General features: G+C 47.7%; 3 protein-coding genes across 3 annotated transcripts; all 3 read left to right on the top strand.

Annotated features, from left to right (window-relative positions):
* The first annotated feature begins 1,848 nt into the window (after nt 1-1,848).
* F4812DRAFT_267026 (uncharacterized protein) lies at nt 1,849-4,589 on the top strand. The gene is made up of 2 exons (XM_047930854.1): nt 1,849-2,253; nt 2,311-4,589. Exons 1-2 carry the CDS (start codon nt 2,072-2,074, stop codon nt 4,439-4,441), a joined length of 2,313 nt encoding a protein of 770 aa, XP_047792768.1. The 5' UTR covers nt 1,849-2,071; the 3' UTR covers nt 4,442-4,589.
* Nucleotides 4,590-5,762: 1,173 nt separating this feature from the next.
* F4812DRAFT_417652 (uncharacterized protein) lies at nt 5,763-9,929 on the top strand. The gene is made up of 4 exons (XM_047933184.1): nt 5,763-6,022; nt 6,348-6,736; nt 6,793-8,779; nt 8,846-9,929. The coding sequence occupies exons 2-4, from the start codon at nt 6,357-6,359 to the stop codon at nt 9,581-9,583; spliced, it is 3,105 nt and encodes a 1,034-aa protein (XP_047792767.1). The 5' UTR covers nt 5,763-6,022; nt 6,348-6,356; the 3' UTR covers nt 9,584-9,929.
* Nucleotides 9,930-10,272: 343 nt separating this feature from the next.
* Nucleotides 10,273-12,348, top strand: F4812DRAFT_266835 (glutathione S-transferase). Its single transcript, XM_047930853.1, has 5 exons — nt 10,273-10,620; nt 10,708-10,869; nt 10,945-11,032; nt 11,170-11,653; nt 11,823-12,348. The coding sequence occupies exons 1-5, from the start codon at nt 10,414-10,416 to the stop codon at nt 12,106-12,108; spliced, it is 1,227 nt and encodes a 408-aa protein (XP_047792766.1). The 5' UTR covers nt 10,273-10,413; the 3' UTR covers nt 12,109-12,348.
* Nucleotides 12,349-12,696: the final 348 nt, after the last annotated feature.

Below are 12,696 nucleotides of genomic sequence, written 5' to 3'. Positions count from 1 at the left end.
AACCTACCCCGCCCGGTTTCTTCGAGACTGGGCATCTCTCAGAAATAGCCTTCCAGGTGTCCGAGCAGATCTCGCCCTCTCTGGAGATGTATATGTGAGGTGATTTCTGCTCAGTACCTTGCTGATAGTCGGTATTCTATCAAGATACGACTACGGCTACGCTTTCCTCTCGCTTTGCCGAGGTATACCTACGTCGATTGTAGCAAGTCGACGAGGCTTATATAATCATAATTTATCGTGATGGTTACCTGGTTACTTATTTCAATCCAAGCAGTCCAAGCAGAAGAAATCGCAATCACGCTTTGTGAACCAAGACAAGAAAACAAAAAAAAACAAAAAAAAAAAAGGAAAGAGAAGAGACGCAATATCCCAATCTCTCGACGACCTACATAGCGGCCTTGGGTCATAAAGTCTTCGATATGGTCGATTTGTGTAACGAGCGACACGTCTATCAAATTTGTTAATGCTTTCGCAAAGATGATGGCGTTGCCACTCTATTGGCTACATTCGATAGTCGGTCTTCTTTCGGTCCTGCAAATACTGCTTTAGCAAGCCTCTTGTTAGCCTCTTATTAGGTATCAACAAGTGGCAATGCTACCCAAGATACGTGAACGATGGTACTGCGCATTCTCTGCTCACTCTTCACCTCGGGATACGTTGCCGTTGGCTACGGAAGACGTGACAAGATGCGGTGGACGTTGTCTTTGTCCACTCATCCTTCGAGGACCCCTGCAGATATATCCTAAGAGACCCGCCTCACGCACGATCTCGGGCTTGGCAACTACCTTAACAAGAGTGCAGAAACCACTACTATGTACTGGCACTACGTTGTATAGGTAGTATACAATTACAATACGCAATGCACGATGGTATACACCACATGCCCCGCTTTCGTATCCTGACCCATGCCTTCTACAGCATCTTGACCCGTTATCGTCTCTTTCCCAGGTCCCAGCTAGTCAGATGATTGTGCGGCTGCTCTCTGTTGGTTGCGGAAGAGCCTCGTCTCTCATACCTCATACCTTGCACTAGCATCCGCTTCGCCTATTGCGGATTCGGTCACTTACATTTATGCTTGTCCACCTTTCTGTACTGCCCAAGTTTTTTTTATTACTATTATTCGAGGTCGTATGTAGCCTTGCAATTTGCCTTCTTACTAACTTGAATTCTCTATCGTCTACTGTCATTTACAATATCCTAAGGTTGATAACTCGTATCGGCAGTAGCTCGTTCTGGATACTTCCTGCTCGCCGCAAAGGTTAGCAGAGAAGGTGAATATGAATATGACAGCTTGGGGTAGTAGTACAAACGCTAATGTACAATACATCGTTACCCTCCGCACTATCTCATCCGGGGGGTGCAACTGGTGAGCTGACGGGCTTTTTCTTCTTTGCAGGGATCCTAGGTTGTACACGACTGCCGTGGGGATTTGACTCATGCAGACCCGGTCCGTATTCTGTATTTGATATGCAACCATGCTTGGTACCTGTTGATTCCAATGGTTTGTGTTGACAGTCTTACTCCCGCCCACCCCAGTTCTCAGCCTTATCCATGCTGCTGTCCCTCTTTTAGAGCTACCTGATAGCTCCCTTCTCATGGAGCCACGATTCTCCTTCTGTTCCCTCGTAGATAGGAGCTCCATATACAAGTAATTAGGAGACACTTTCGCTTTCGGCTAAGAAGCGTGCCCTAATTGCTCGTTCCTGAGCTTACGACGTTCGTTGAAGTTCGGCCATAAGAGAATGATCTGGGATTGGCTACTACACCCCATGATAGTCAGCTCACAAGAGCAGTGCCTCCGTTGGTTGCTTGGGCCTTAGCTGAAGGGGATTTTGCGCCTCGCTTACCTCCCTAAGCTGGCGTTCCCTTTACTATAGATATGAGCTGAGAGCTCCAGAGAGCACCCGCCCAATCGGTCGTTCCCCCCCTCAACTTTCTGTTACGCTCTTGGCACAAGAGTCGCTCGTTATAGACGGACGGACGCTCGCTACGAAGACGCATATTAAAACTAGGGAGTCGCTTAACATTGCGAAGAGCGAACGCCCATTTTTGAACTCTTATACGTGCTGTGATGGTTTCCATCCGCCGCTTCGGGGCCTTGTCGGCTGTCGCCCTAGCTTGGCTCACAAGAGTGCAAGCTTCTCTCTCCGAGGCACATTGGTCCATCTGTAAAACAGTTACGGAAACTTGTTACGAAACGACCACTGAAACGACTACAGAGACCTGCTACGAAACGGAAACTACTACAGTATAGTAAGTTATATATGTTCCATACGGAGCCAAGAGGTATGTAGCTAACATCCGGTCAAGCAACGTTACTACTGTATTCGATACCGTCAGTTATAGTTATACGGTCACGGATACAGTGACAGATACGGACACAGAGACAGAGACAGAAACAGAGACGGAGACAGAAACGAAGACCAAGACCAAGACTATCAGCGACGTCAAGACTGTCACCGCCTTTATTACGTATACTAATAACCGGACTATTACTCTTATCGACGAAAAGACAACGACTACAACCGATATAGAGACTACAACCGATATAGAAACTACAACTGATGTAGAAACTACAACTGATCTGAAGACTACGACTGATATAAAGACCACGACTGCGACTTATACATCTTTTGTCCCTACTGTCACCACGGCTACTCTAACCTTCACAACTGAGATCCCTATCACAGTTATCTCCGACCGTACATTGACCACGACCGTATACAGCACATCAACCTACACAACTATCTCGACATACACAACAAGCATCCTGACTACATTTACAGACACCCTAACGACAGTTTCTGTGTCGGTTTCAGCTTCGCCAACTACAGACACCGCGACAGTTACTGCAACCGAAGAGGTGACCGCAACTGAAGAAACTACAGCGTTTGTTACTGTCATATCTACTACTACATTCCTCACCGTCTCGGAAATTTCAGTTACCGATTCGGTGGTAAGTACTACAACCTTTCTTACGACGCAGTCTATCACCATTACCGAACCAATATATATAATCACTACAGCAACTAGCACGGTTTCGTCTGTATGCCCCACGCCGACCAACTCCCCAAACTTCAATGTACCAGCGTACAACGCCTCATCCGACTTGACTTGGGGATGCCCGCCTGGGACTATTTGTTCTCCACCAAAGCCGGATGGATGTAGTATCTGGCCTACTCTTCCGGATAAAGAATACGTCTGTGAGAGCCAGGTTAACTGTATACCGGCCCCGGATTATGAACCAGTGGAATGGTGTGATGACGAAACAGGATACTACCCTCCTACGGAAGGATATTTTAACCTTGCACCGCCTGCTTTCGGTTTGAGTTATGATATATTCAATCCCCCTGCCGTACCTAAGAATATCACGATTACCGCATCGGGAGCGACCATCACCACCTTGGTCTCAGGTAATTACGGATCGCAGACAAGTATCACCGCGTACCCTCCTTCTAGTACACCAGAATCAGGTTATCCGACAGCGGTAGTGAGGAAGTACCTTCCCTTTAACAAGCGTGATGCGACACTGCCAGCAACATGCTACGCCCTCTGTAATAACGCTGTCGTGGAGGCGCAGAAAGTCGGAAAGATACCTCAACTGTGTGAACCAGATTCCGTATTCTCGCAGGACCGCCAACTCTGCCAGGAGTGCGCCGTGGCGCACGGGGCGGAATGGAAACCGAGCACCAAGAACTACGCAAAAGACCAATGGGCGCAATGGCTCACATACTGCGACTCACAAGACCCTACTCGAGTCACTTCGAGCACTAGTGCTCCAGAGGGAGAGGTTACAAGCACCCCTGGAGGATCTACCGGTACTGGAAGGCCGCCAAATACCGAGACAGGTGTGGTTTCAAGCCCGCCAACCTTCTCAGCTACGCCGTCTTCTACATCTGAAAGCTCGTCTTATACTTCCGAGAGTACGTCTACTTCTAGCTCTTCAGAAAACATCTCGTCGTTTTCGTCTACCTCTAGCTCCTCTCGGAGCGTGTCTTCTAGTTTAGGCTCGTCATCGAGAAGCATATCTTCTAGCTCCCTAGAAACAATTTCCGCTACTGGCTCTTCTGGTAGCTCGATTTCTTCTACTTCTAGCATTTCGGAAAGCATCTCTTCCCGATTTTCGGGAAGCAGTTCTTCTCTGACTTCTTCAGAAACAGCCATTTCATCGTCTTCAGAGGCTAGCACTTCTACGGAGACGTCGGCTAGAACGACCGTCACCAGCAGCAGTGAAGAATCTAACTCAACACCAGTACCTGCCTCTACTTCTTCAGCGAGCATTAGCGCCACGTCTACAGAAACTTCTACTGTAACATCGCCTGCTACAGTACCAGGTAGTACGACGACGCCGACTCCAGTCTCCACTGCTGGAGCACCGGGGGCCTTAAACGGAGCGACGCCCGGCTCCATCCTCGCCCTCATACTCCTATTGTTCTTTTAATATTCTCAGGGGCGTAATTACTATTTAATTCTAGTATGAAAACAAAAAAAAAAAAACAAAAAAAAAAAAAAAACGCTTATAAATATTCGATTCACATCCATCCTTAAGGCCGTTATATATTTCTCAGCCGTATTGTTGTACTGTTTTAATAATTGTGTCTGTTGATGGCATTGGTATGACATCGGTAGATTCGTGGAACGGCGCGTGGACAGATTCACTCATTCTCACGTTCATTACGGCAGTATGGGAATAACAATTTCATCTGGTGCTAGAGGGGGAAGGAGGTGGGGTTTGGTTAACATTGGCATAGTACAGGAAACGGATTTATTCGATACCCGAACATTTTCACGCTCATTACACGACAGCTGTCACGACGATACACGAATGATGATTTCAGGAGTATAGAACGAGTGGAGGACTTTTTTGCCTTATGAGGCAGGCTTAATGGGTTTTCTATGGATGCATATTGGGGCCAAGCCGGGAGAATAACCTGTTTAAACATACGGATTAAGGATACATAATAATGATGTGAGAGTCTAGAGCCGACTGCGTATACCAGGTGATTTTCTGAGGGGGGAAGGGGTTGGGGTTGACTGGAGGATGATGCAGTTGTCATTCTGGCTGATTAACCTAACTAAGGCAGATAGAGCAAATTCAAATGAAACAAGTTTCAGTTCAATCTGAGTCGTAAAATGTGGTAAGACTTTGGGTTTGCACTTGAATACCTAACAGGTAGTATAGAGTGTTTGGATAGGTAATAATCGAGTTATGATATTTTGTAGGAAGTCATACTTAGATTCTTACAAGTTGTTCTGCTGGTTTGAAGTTCTTGAACGTGTCAATTTTTGATTTTGTGTGTTTTTTTTACTCTTATTTTACCTTCGTTTTTCTTAACCTAAGAGAACATTTAGGACAACTTATATGTTATCATTTGAAAGGCGTCTATCACCGACGCATTAACGGTACGCATTGTACTATGTATGTAAGCTGTAAAATACGTATAAGAGGTACCTTACTAAGAACCGTGGTTACGCCGTACGGTCTACCTTAGGAGGTACCTAAGTTAATGGAAGCGTGAAGAAAGTTACTGATACGCCACACCCGATGTACCTGAATGTGCTAGCTGCTAAGCCACAATTTAACCCCGCCATGACGCCGCATGATTTGCTGAGAAATCATGCCCCAAGGCTTCAAGTGAAGCAGGCACCCGGCGGGCAGACTGCTACTTACTGACTTAGTAGCTCTTTGAAACTTGCAAGAGCTTTCTACTTCATCCTCGCAACTTTTCCCATAAAAACGCAAGAACTCAAACCCTCTCCCCAAAAAAAAAAAAAATAGACATCAACTGCTTCTATTTAAAGCTGGTCTTTTATTTTTTTTCCTCACGGTATCATTCACCAACTCTAACCTCCCTTTTCTCTCTCCTTTTCTTGGGCCGATTAAGGAACTACGTCATTTCGTATTTTACTGGCCTGATTTGGTCTGAGAGCCTAGTGTCGTTGTCGTTGTCGTTGGCCTTGCCATTGCCGTTGCCGTTGGCGTTGGTATTGGTGGTTGGGTTTGTCGGCTTCTTCCATTTGGGTACATTTTGATCCTCTCGTCGCCGCATCGTCTAACCTTCACTCACCTACCTCTTCCTCCCTCCTCCCCTCTCCCCACTCTCCATCATCCAGCGTTGTCGCATCTCATTCATAAGTACCATAGAAGCAAGCTCCAGTTGAGCTAATATCGCCAAACTGGGGAAGCGCAAGCACGAGAACGGAGAGTTACCTTTCTCCCCCAAGAGAACTATGACCGTAAGTAGACAACAAGAGACCACACCCCGGCACATACATGCCATCTCGAATATCTGTTTGCGTTGACAACCTAGTCATATCTGAGTGCTAATGTGTAACTGCTATTGTAGGATACAAAAATGGCTTCGGGCATTCCTGAGGTCGACCTGGTCACCCGAGTCCAGGTCGACAACTCCGTCGTTGGCCAAACCGAGATCGACGAGTCCCTTTACAGCCGACAGCTTTATGTTCTGGGTCACGAGGCTATGAAGCGTATGGGCGCATCTAACGTGCTAGTCGTCGGTTTGAAAGGCCTTGGTGTCGAGATCTCCAAGAACATAGCTCTTGCTGGTGTAAAGAGTTTAACTCTCTATGACCCTGCGCCTGTTGCTATCGCCGATCTATCCTCTCAGTTCTTCCTCCGCCCAGATGACATTGGAAAGCCACGTGATGCTGCCACTGCTCCTCGTGTTGCCGAATTAAATGCTTACACACCCGTTGGCATTCATGAATCCTCTAAGTATGTGGAATAATTATGCTGTTGATAGTACTACGGGCTGACCATAACTTGAACAGTCTGGGCGAGAACTTCTCCCAATTCGATAAGTACCAAGTTGTCGTCTTAACCAACACCCCTCTCCACCTTCAGTTAGCCATCGGTGATTACTGCCACTCCAAGGGAATTTACTTCGTAGCTGCCGATACCTTTGGACTGTTCGGTTCCATCTTCTGCGACTTCGGTGACAAATTCACCTGTCTCGACGCGACCGGCGAGAATCCTGTCAACGGAATAGTGGCTGGTATCGATGAGGAAGGTCTAGTTTCCGCATTGGATGAAACTCGTCACGGCTTAGAGGACGGTGACTACGTCACATTCTCCGAAATCAAGGGTATGGAGGCTCTGAACGGTGGCGAGCCCAGAAAAGTTACGGTTAAGGGTCCGTATACCTTTTCTATTGGTAATGTCTCCGGACTTGGTCAGTATGAGAGCGGAGGTCTGTTCCAGCAGGTCAAGATGCCCAAGTTCCTCGAGTTTAAGACAATCTCTAAGGCTATCCGCGATCCTGAGTTTGTCATCTCCGACTTCGCCAAGTTCGACAGACCCCAACAGCTTCACGTCGGATTTGAGGCGCTCCATGCTTTTGTCCAATCCCAGGGTCGCCTACCGCGGCCCATGAACGAGGAGGACGCTACTGTTCTCGTCGCATCGGTCAAGGCCTTCATTGAAAAGGAGAAGCTGGAAGTCGAAATCGATGAGAAGCTTATCAAGGAACTTAGTTACCAGGCTCAAGGAGACCTTAACCCTATGGCCGCTTTGTTTGGTGGTCTCACCGCGCAGGAGGTTCTGAAGGCTGTCTCTGGCAAGTTTCACCCCATCAAGCAGTGGTTCTACTTTGATTCGCTAGAATCTCTTCCTACTAGCAGTGCCCGAACCGAGGAGCTCTGCAAACCAATCGGATCTCGATACGATGGTCAAATCGCGGTCTTCGGCAAGGAATTCCAGGACAAGGTTGCAAATGTTAAGCAATTCCTTGTCGGTGCAGGCGCGATCGGCTGTGAGATGCTCAAGAACTGGGCCATGATCGGTCTGGGTGTAGGGCCTAACGGCAAGATTATCGTTACCGACATGGACTCGATCGAGAAGAGCAATCTGAACCGTCAATTCCTCTTCCGACCTAAGGATGTTGGTCAGATGAAGAGTGACTGTGCTGCTAAGGCCGTGCAAGCCATGAACCCCGAGCTTGAGGGTCATATCGAGTGCTTGAAAGACCGCGTCAGCCCCGAGACGGAGCACATTTTCAACAAAGAATTCTGGGAATCCTTGGATGGGGTTACCAATGCTCTGGACAACGTAGAGGCGCGAACTTACGTTGATCGACGATGTGTCTTCTTCCGTAAACCGCTTCTTGAGAGCGGCACTCTCGGTACTAAAGGAAACACACAAGTGGTCCTCCCCATGTTAACTGAATCTTACTCCTCTTCCCAAGACCCGCCCGAGGTGTCGTTCCCTATGTGCACTTTGAGAAGTTTCCCGAACCGGATTGAGCACACGATCGCGTGGGCTCGTGAGCTTTTCGAGACATCGTTCGTGAAGTCTGCGGAAACAGTCAACCTATATCTATCCCAGCCCAACTATCTTGAGACAACCCTTAAACAAGGGGGCAACGAGAAGCCTACTCTAGAGACGATCCGTGACTATCTTGTAACAGATAAGCCTCTTAGCTTTGAAGACTGTATCATCTGGGCGCGAACGTTGTTCGAGAAGCAGTACAACCACGCAATCCAACAGCTTCTTTTTAACTTCCCGAAAGACGCCGTGTCCTCTACCGGTACCCCCTTCTGGTCTGGTCCCAAACGTGCTCCGGACCCATTGAAGTTTGACCCGAAGAATCCTACTCATTTTGAATTTATCGTCGCAGCTGCCAACCTGCACGCATTCAACTATGGCATCAAGACTAAGGGTGTTGATAAGGATCTCTACTTAAAGGTGCTGGATAACATGATCGTTCCCGACTTCTCGCCTGATCCGGGCGTCAAGATCCAGGCCAACGATAACGACCCTGTAAGTGTAAATTCCTATTATATTAACTCTTATCCTGCGAGGACCCTAGGTTGACCATTTTAACAGGATCCCAACTCCAACAACGGTTCTTCTTTTGACGATAACACCGAGATAGAGAAGCTAGTTGACAGCCTCCCGGCACCCAGCAAATTGGCTGGATTCAAGTTGACACCTGTTGAATTCGAGAAGGATGATGACACCAATCATCACATCGATTTCATCACGGCAGCAAGCAACTTGCGAGCTGACAACTATAAGATCGAGAAGGCCGACAGGCATAAAACAAAGTTTATCGCCGGAAAGATCATCCCGGCCATCGCCACCACGACCGCGTTGGTCACGGGTCTTGTCGTCCTAGAGTTGTACAAGATCATTGACGGAAAGAAAGACATCGAACAGTACAAGAACGGATTCGTCAACCTTGCGTTACCATTCTTCGGCTTTAGCGAACCTATCGCCAGCCCCAAGGTGGTGTACAAGGGACCGGATGGCAAGGTCACGCTAGACAAGATTTGGGACAGATTTGAGATTGAGGATATAACTTTGAAGGAACTGCTAGCCGACTTCGAGAAGCGTGGTCTGAACATTAGCATGCTGAGCTCAGGAGTAAGCCTGCTTTACGCCAGCTTCTTCCCGCCTCCAAAGTTAAAGGAGCGATACCCGCTCAAGCTGAGTCAGCTGGTGGAGACTGTTTCGAGAAAGCCAATCCCGGAACACCAGAAGGAGCTTATCTTCGAGATTGTAGCGGAGGACTTGGATGAGGAAGACGTGGAGGTGCCGTACATCAAGGTGAAGATCCGTTGAACGGGGCTGATTTATTAGTTGCCTCGTGTATACCAGGCATTGTGTAGTATCCTCTACGCGTTGCATTTTATTCAGTTCTACCTTAGGTAGGGATTATGAGGATAGATGTCTTGTATGGTAGGGATTAGCATGCACGGTTAGTGCAGCATCTGCTTTCTGCTTTCCGCTTTCCGAGCTTAATTGCCAATTCCTGTTGCAAGTGCTCAGAGGAATTCTAGTTGCAACTATAGGTACCTAGGTAGACTTTAGTTTTTACCCAAGTTACTTAACTCTAGATACCTTACCTTACATGTTGGTCGGTCTAATACCAAGGTTGACTTATTAATCAAATACCTGTTACTTGTTACTGCACAAGGTCGTTACTCTATTTCCATGTAAGTTGTACAATTGTGGGTGTACCTAGAATGAATACATGCTTACCTAGCATGGGTTCGGGTTATACACATTGGAAGTTCTCCACTTCCATACCTCTTAGGGCTGATTACTCAGTTTACGTCACGATCCGTAATCGTAGGATAATCCACGAGGACTTAAAAGAGGAGTTCTGACAAAGCCAAAATACATTGTAAAGCTTCGCAATTGGGTACCTACCTAAAGCTTAGGTACCTTAGGATAGGTACTTACCTCATATATTATAGCGCACGTCATTTCTGCAACATTTGATTAAGAAACCCCTTGCATTTCAACTAATTAACTATTGGCAACCTAGCTAACATAGAGAGAACTACCTAGGTAGAGAGAACTTCAATACTAAGAAGTTACAAATAAAGGGTGGCTAAGATTTTGGAGTGAGTTAGTTGTGTAGAGAGAGGGAATTCCCCCACATCTCTATGAATATAAGAGGTATTCCTGCATTCGCGGTTCCTCGTGTCGCGAACCTATCGTCTCTATCGCGATCGTACTCGGTCCCAAAAGGATCTGGGATAATACATCAATTAGGAGGGAAATACTCAACTTCGGATATAAGAACTGCGAGAAGAACTGTTTCGACTTGGGGAAAGATACAGCAGCAGCAGCAACAACAACAAATTAGAATGGTAAGATGAGAGACTTATGAAGTTTGGCCCCGGGTGGGTTTTGAATTTGAATACTTTTCATCTAACACACGAGGAAAAAAAAAACAGGCTTCTTCTAAGATTACCGAATGGGTCAAACCGGGCGACACCAGCGGCGAGTTCAAGCGTCAGAGCAGCACGTTCCGCAACTGGATCTCCACGGAGCCCGGCGCGCAGTTCCCGCCCGAGAAGGGCCGGTATCACCTCTACGTCAGCTATGCCTGTCCTTGGGTATGTGAAAGTTGTTGGTTATCATCTTGTGTGTCGAAGGACGATAAATCAACTGGCTAACTACTTTATCGTTAGGCTACACGGACCCTGATCGCTAGGAAGCTCAAGGGATTGGAAGAATTCGTCTCCTTCTCGAGCGTGCATTGGCATATGGGAGAGAAGGGTATGTTTTACCTCTCACTACCTCTCACTTATTCTATCTCTTCCGGAGATGCCTTGAAACCCCCATACCACCCACCTCTAGGTTAAAGTAGGGTTGTATGTGTGCGAACTACACGGCTAACCCAATAAACCCCACAGGATGGCGATTCCCGACCCCGGAAGACAAGGACGCAGAGGGCGAAAACGTGATCCCAGACCCGGTCCCGGGCCACGAGAAGTACACGCACCTGCGGGACGTGTACCTCGCGGTGGACCCGGGGTACTCGGGGCGGTTCACGGTGCCCGTGCTGTTCGACAAGAAGGCCGACACGATCGTCAACAACGAGAGCAGCGAGATCCTGCGCATGTTCGGGACCGTCTTCAACGACCAGCTCCCGCCCGAGTTCGCACGCGTCGATCTGTACCCCGAGGCGCTGCGCCCCCGCATCGACGAGGCGCACGAGTGGACCTACGACCGCATTAATAACGGCGTGTACAAGAGCGGGTTCGCTACCACCCAGGACGCGTACGAGAGGAATGTGAAGGCCCTGTTCGAGGCCCTGGATAGGGCGGAGAGGCATTTGGAGGAGACGGGAGGTCCGTATTTCTTTGGGGATAAGTTGACGGAGGTGGATGTTAGACTGTAAGTTTTTTTTTCTCCTTGTTACCCCTGAATATTAACCCCCACCCTTTCTCCCCCCCCCCTTTTTTCTATCATTCTCGTCAACATATTCCATACATCTACTAGGTACAAGGAGGGTGTAAAGAGTTAAATCAAAGATCCATTCTCTAACCTAACTGGCCCCGTCCAGCTTCCCTACCCTGATCCGATTCGACCCGGTCTACGTGCAGCACTTCAAGTGCAACCTGCGGGACATCCGGTCGGGGTACCCGCGGCTGCACGATTACACGCGCAACCTGTACTGGAATCACGCCGCGTTCAAAGACACCACCAACTTCTTGCACATCAAGAACCACTACACCCGCAGCCACACCCAGATCAACCCGCACTCCATCACCCCGCTGGGCCCGGTCCCGAATATACTGCCGCTGGACGAGGAGGTTAACGCTGTGAAGGATAAGTTGGGGAAGAAATAGAGGGATGATGAAGGATGAAAATGAAAAAGAAGCGAAGAGAAGAGAGAAGAGAGAAATTTATAACTGGGTGGGACAGGGTGGAAGAGAATGGAATAGGGGATGTGATAGGATTGGTTGGTTTGTATTGTATGCTACTGGCATGTGCCTGTGACTCTTTGGTCTGTGCTCAGGTTGATTGGTAAATAACTAAATACATAAAGTGTTCGATGAGTTAGACGACATGCTACATTACTATCTCTCTGTTTTGTATGTGATATGTGCTTATGTGTGTGTGAGGTGTGTCACCATTAAGTATTATGATTGTTAAGAAGTTATCCAAAAAAAAACATCAGGTGGTACCTATCATCTAACTACCTCCGGATCCTGGACCAAGTTATTCAGCTCCTTGATTCAACCCTCGGATTCAATCCTCCCGTGAAACTAATATTATCGGCGATGCCCTCATGGTTACTCTGTTTTTGCTCTGTGGAAGGACGGGTATCGTACATGAAGAGAGGCGGCCGAGTTTGCTGCGCAGATGTAGTATGCTCGTTGCCAATATCCGCACTACAAGCAGTTACACAAGCCCAATTCCCAAACTGGATCATT

This window comes from Daldinia caldariorum, assembly GCF_022478825.1.
Source record: "Daldinia caldariorum strain CBS 122874 unplaced genomic scaffold F4812scaffold_3, whole genome shotgun sequence".
Lineage (NCBI taxonomy): Eukaryota > Fungi > Ascomycota > Sordariomycetes > Xylariales > Hypoxylaceae > Daldinia > Daldinia caldariorum.
The sequence above is the reverse complement of the archived record's forward strand: the minus strand, read 5'-3'. Positions and strand labels throughout refer to the sequence as shown.

Bases quoted from the DNA above. Each gene is read 5' to 3' on its own strand.
- F4812DRAFT_267026 (XM_047930854.1), top strand. From the start codon at position 2,072: ATGGTTTCCATCCGCCGCTTCGGGGCCTTGTCGGCTGTCGCCCTAGCT. The intron at 2,254-2,310 runs GTAAGTTATATA...CATCCGGTCAAG, and splicing joins ACGGAAACTACTACAGTATA to CAACGTTACTACTGTATTCG.
- F4812DRAFT_417652 (XM_047933184.1), top strand. From the start codon at position 6,357: ATGGCTTCGGGCATTCCTGAGGTCGACCTGGTCACCCGAGTCCAGGTC. The intron at 6,737-6,792 runs GTATGTGGAATA...TAACTTGAACAG, and splicing joins GGCATTCATGAATCCTCTAA to TCTGGGCGAGAACTTCTCCC. The intron at 8,780-8,845 runs GTAAGTGTAAAT...CCATTTTAACAG, and splicing joins AGGCCAACGATAACGACCCT to GATCCCAACTCCAACAACGG.
- F4812DRAFT_266835 (XM_047930853.1), top strand. From the start codon at position 10,414: ATGAATATAAGAGGTATTCCTGCATTCGCGGTTCCTCGTGTCGCGAAC. The intron at 10,870-10,944 runs GTATGTGAAAGT...CTTTATCGTTAG, and splicing joins TCAGCTATGCCTGTCCTTGG to GCTACACGGACCCTGATCGC. The intron at 11,033-11,169 runs GTATGTTTTACC...TAAACCCCACAG, and splicing joins TTGGCATATGGGAGAGAAGG to GATGGCGATTCCCGACCCCG.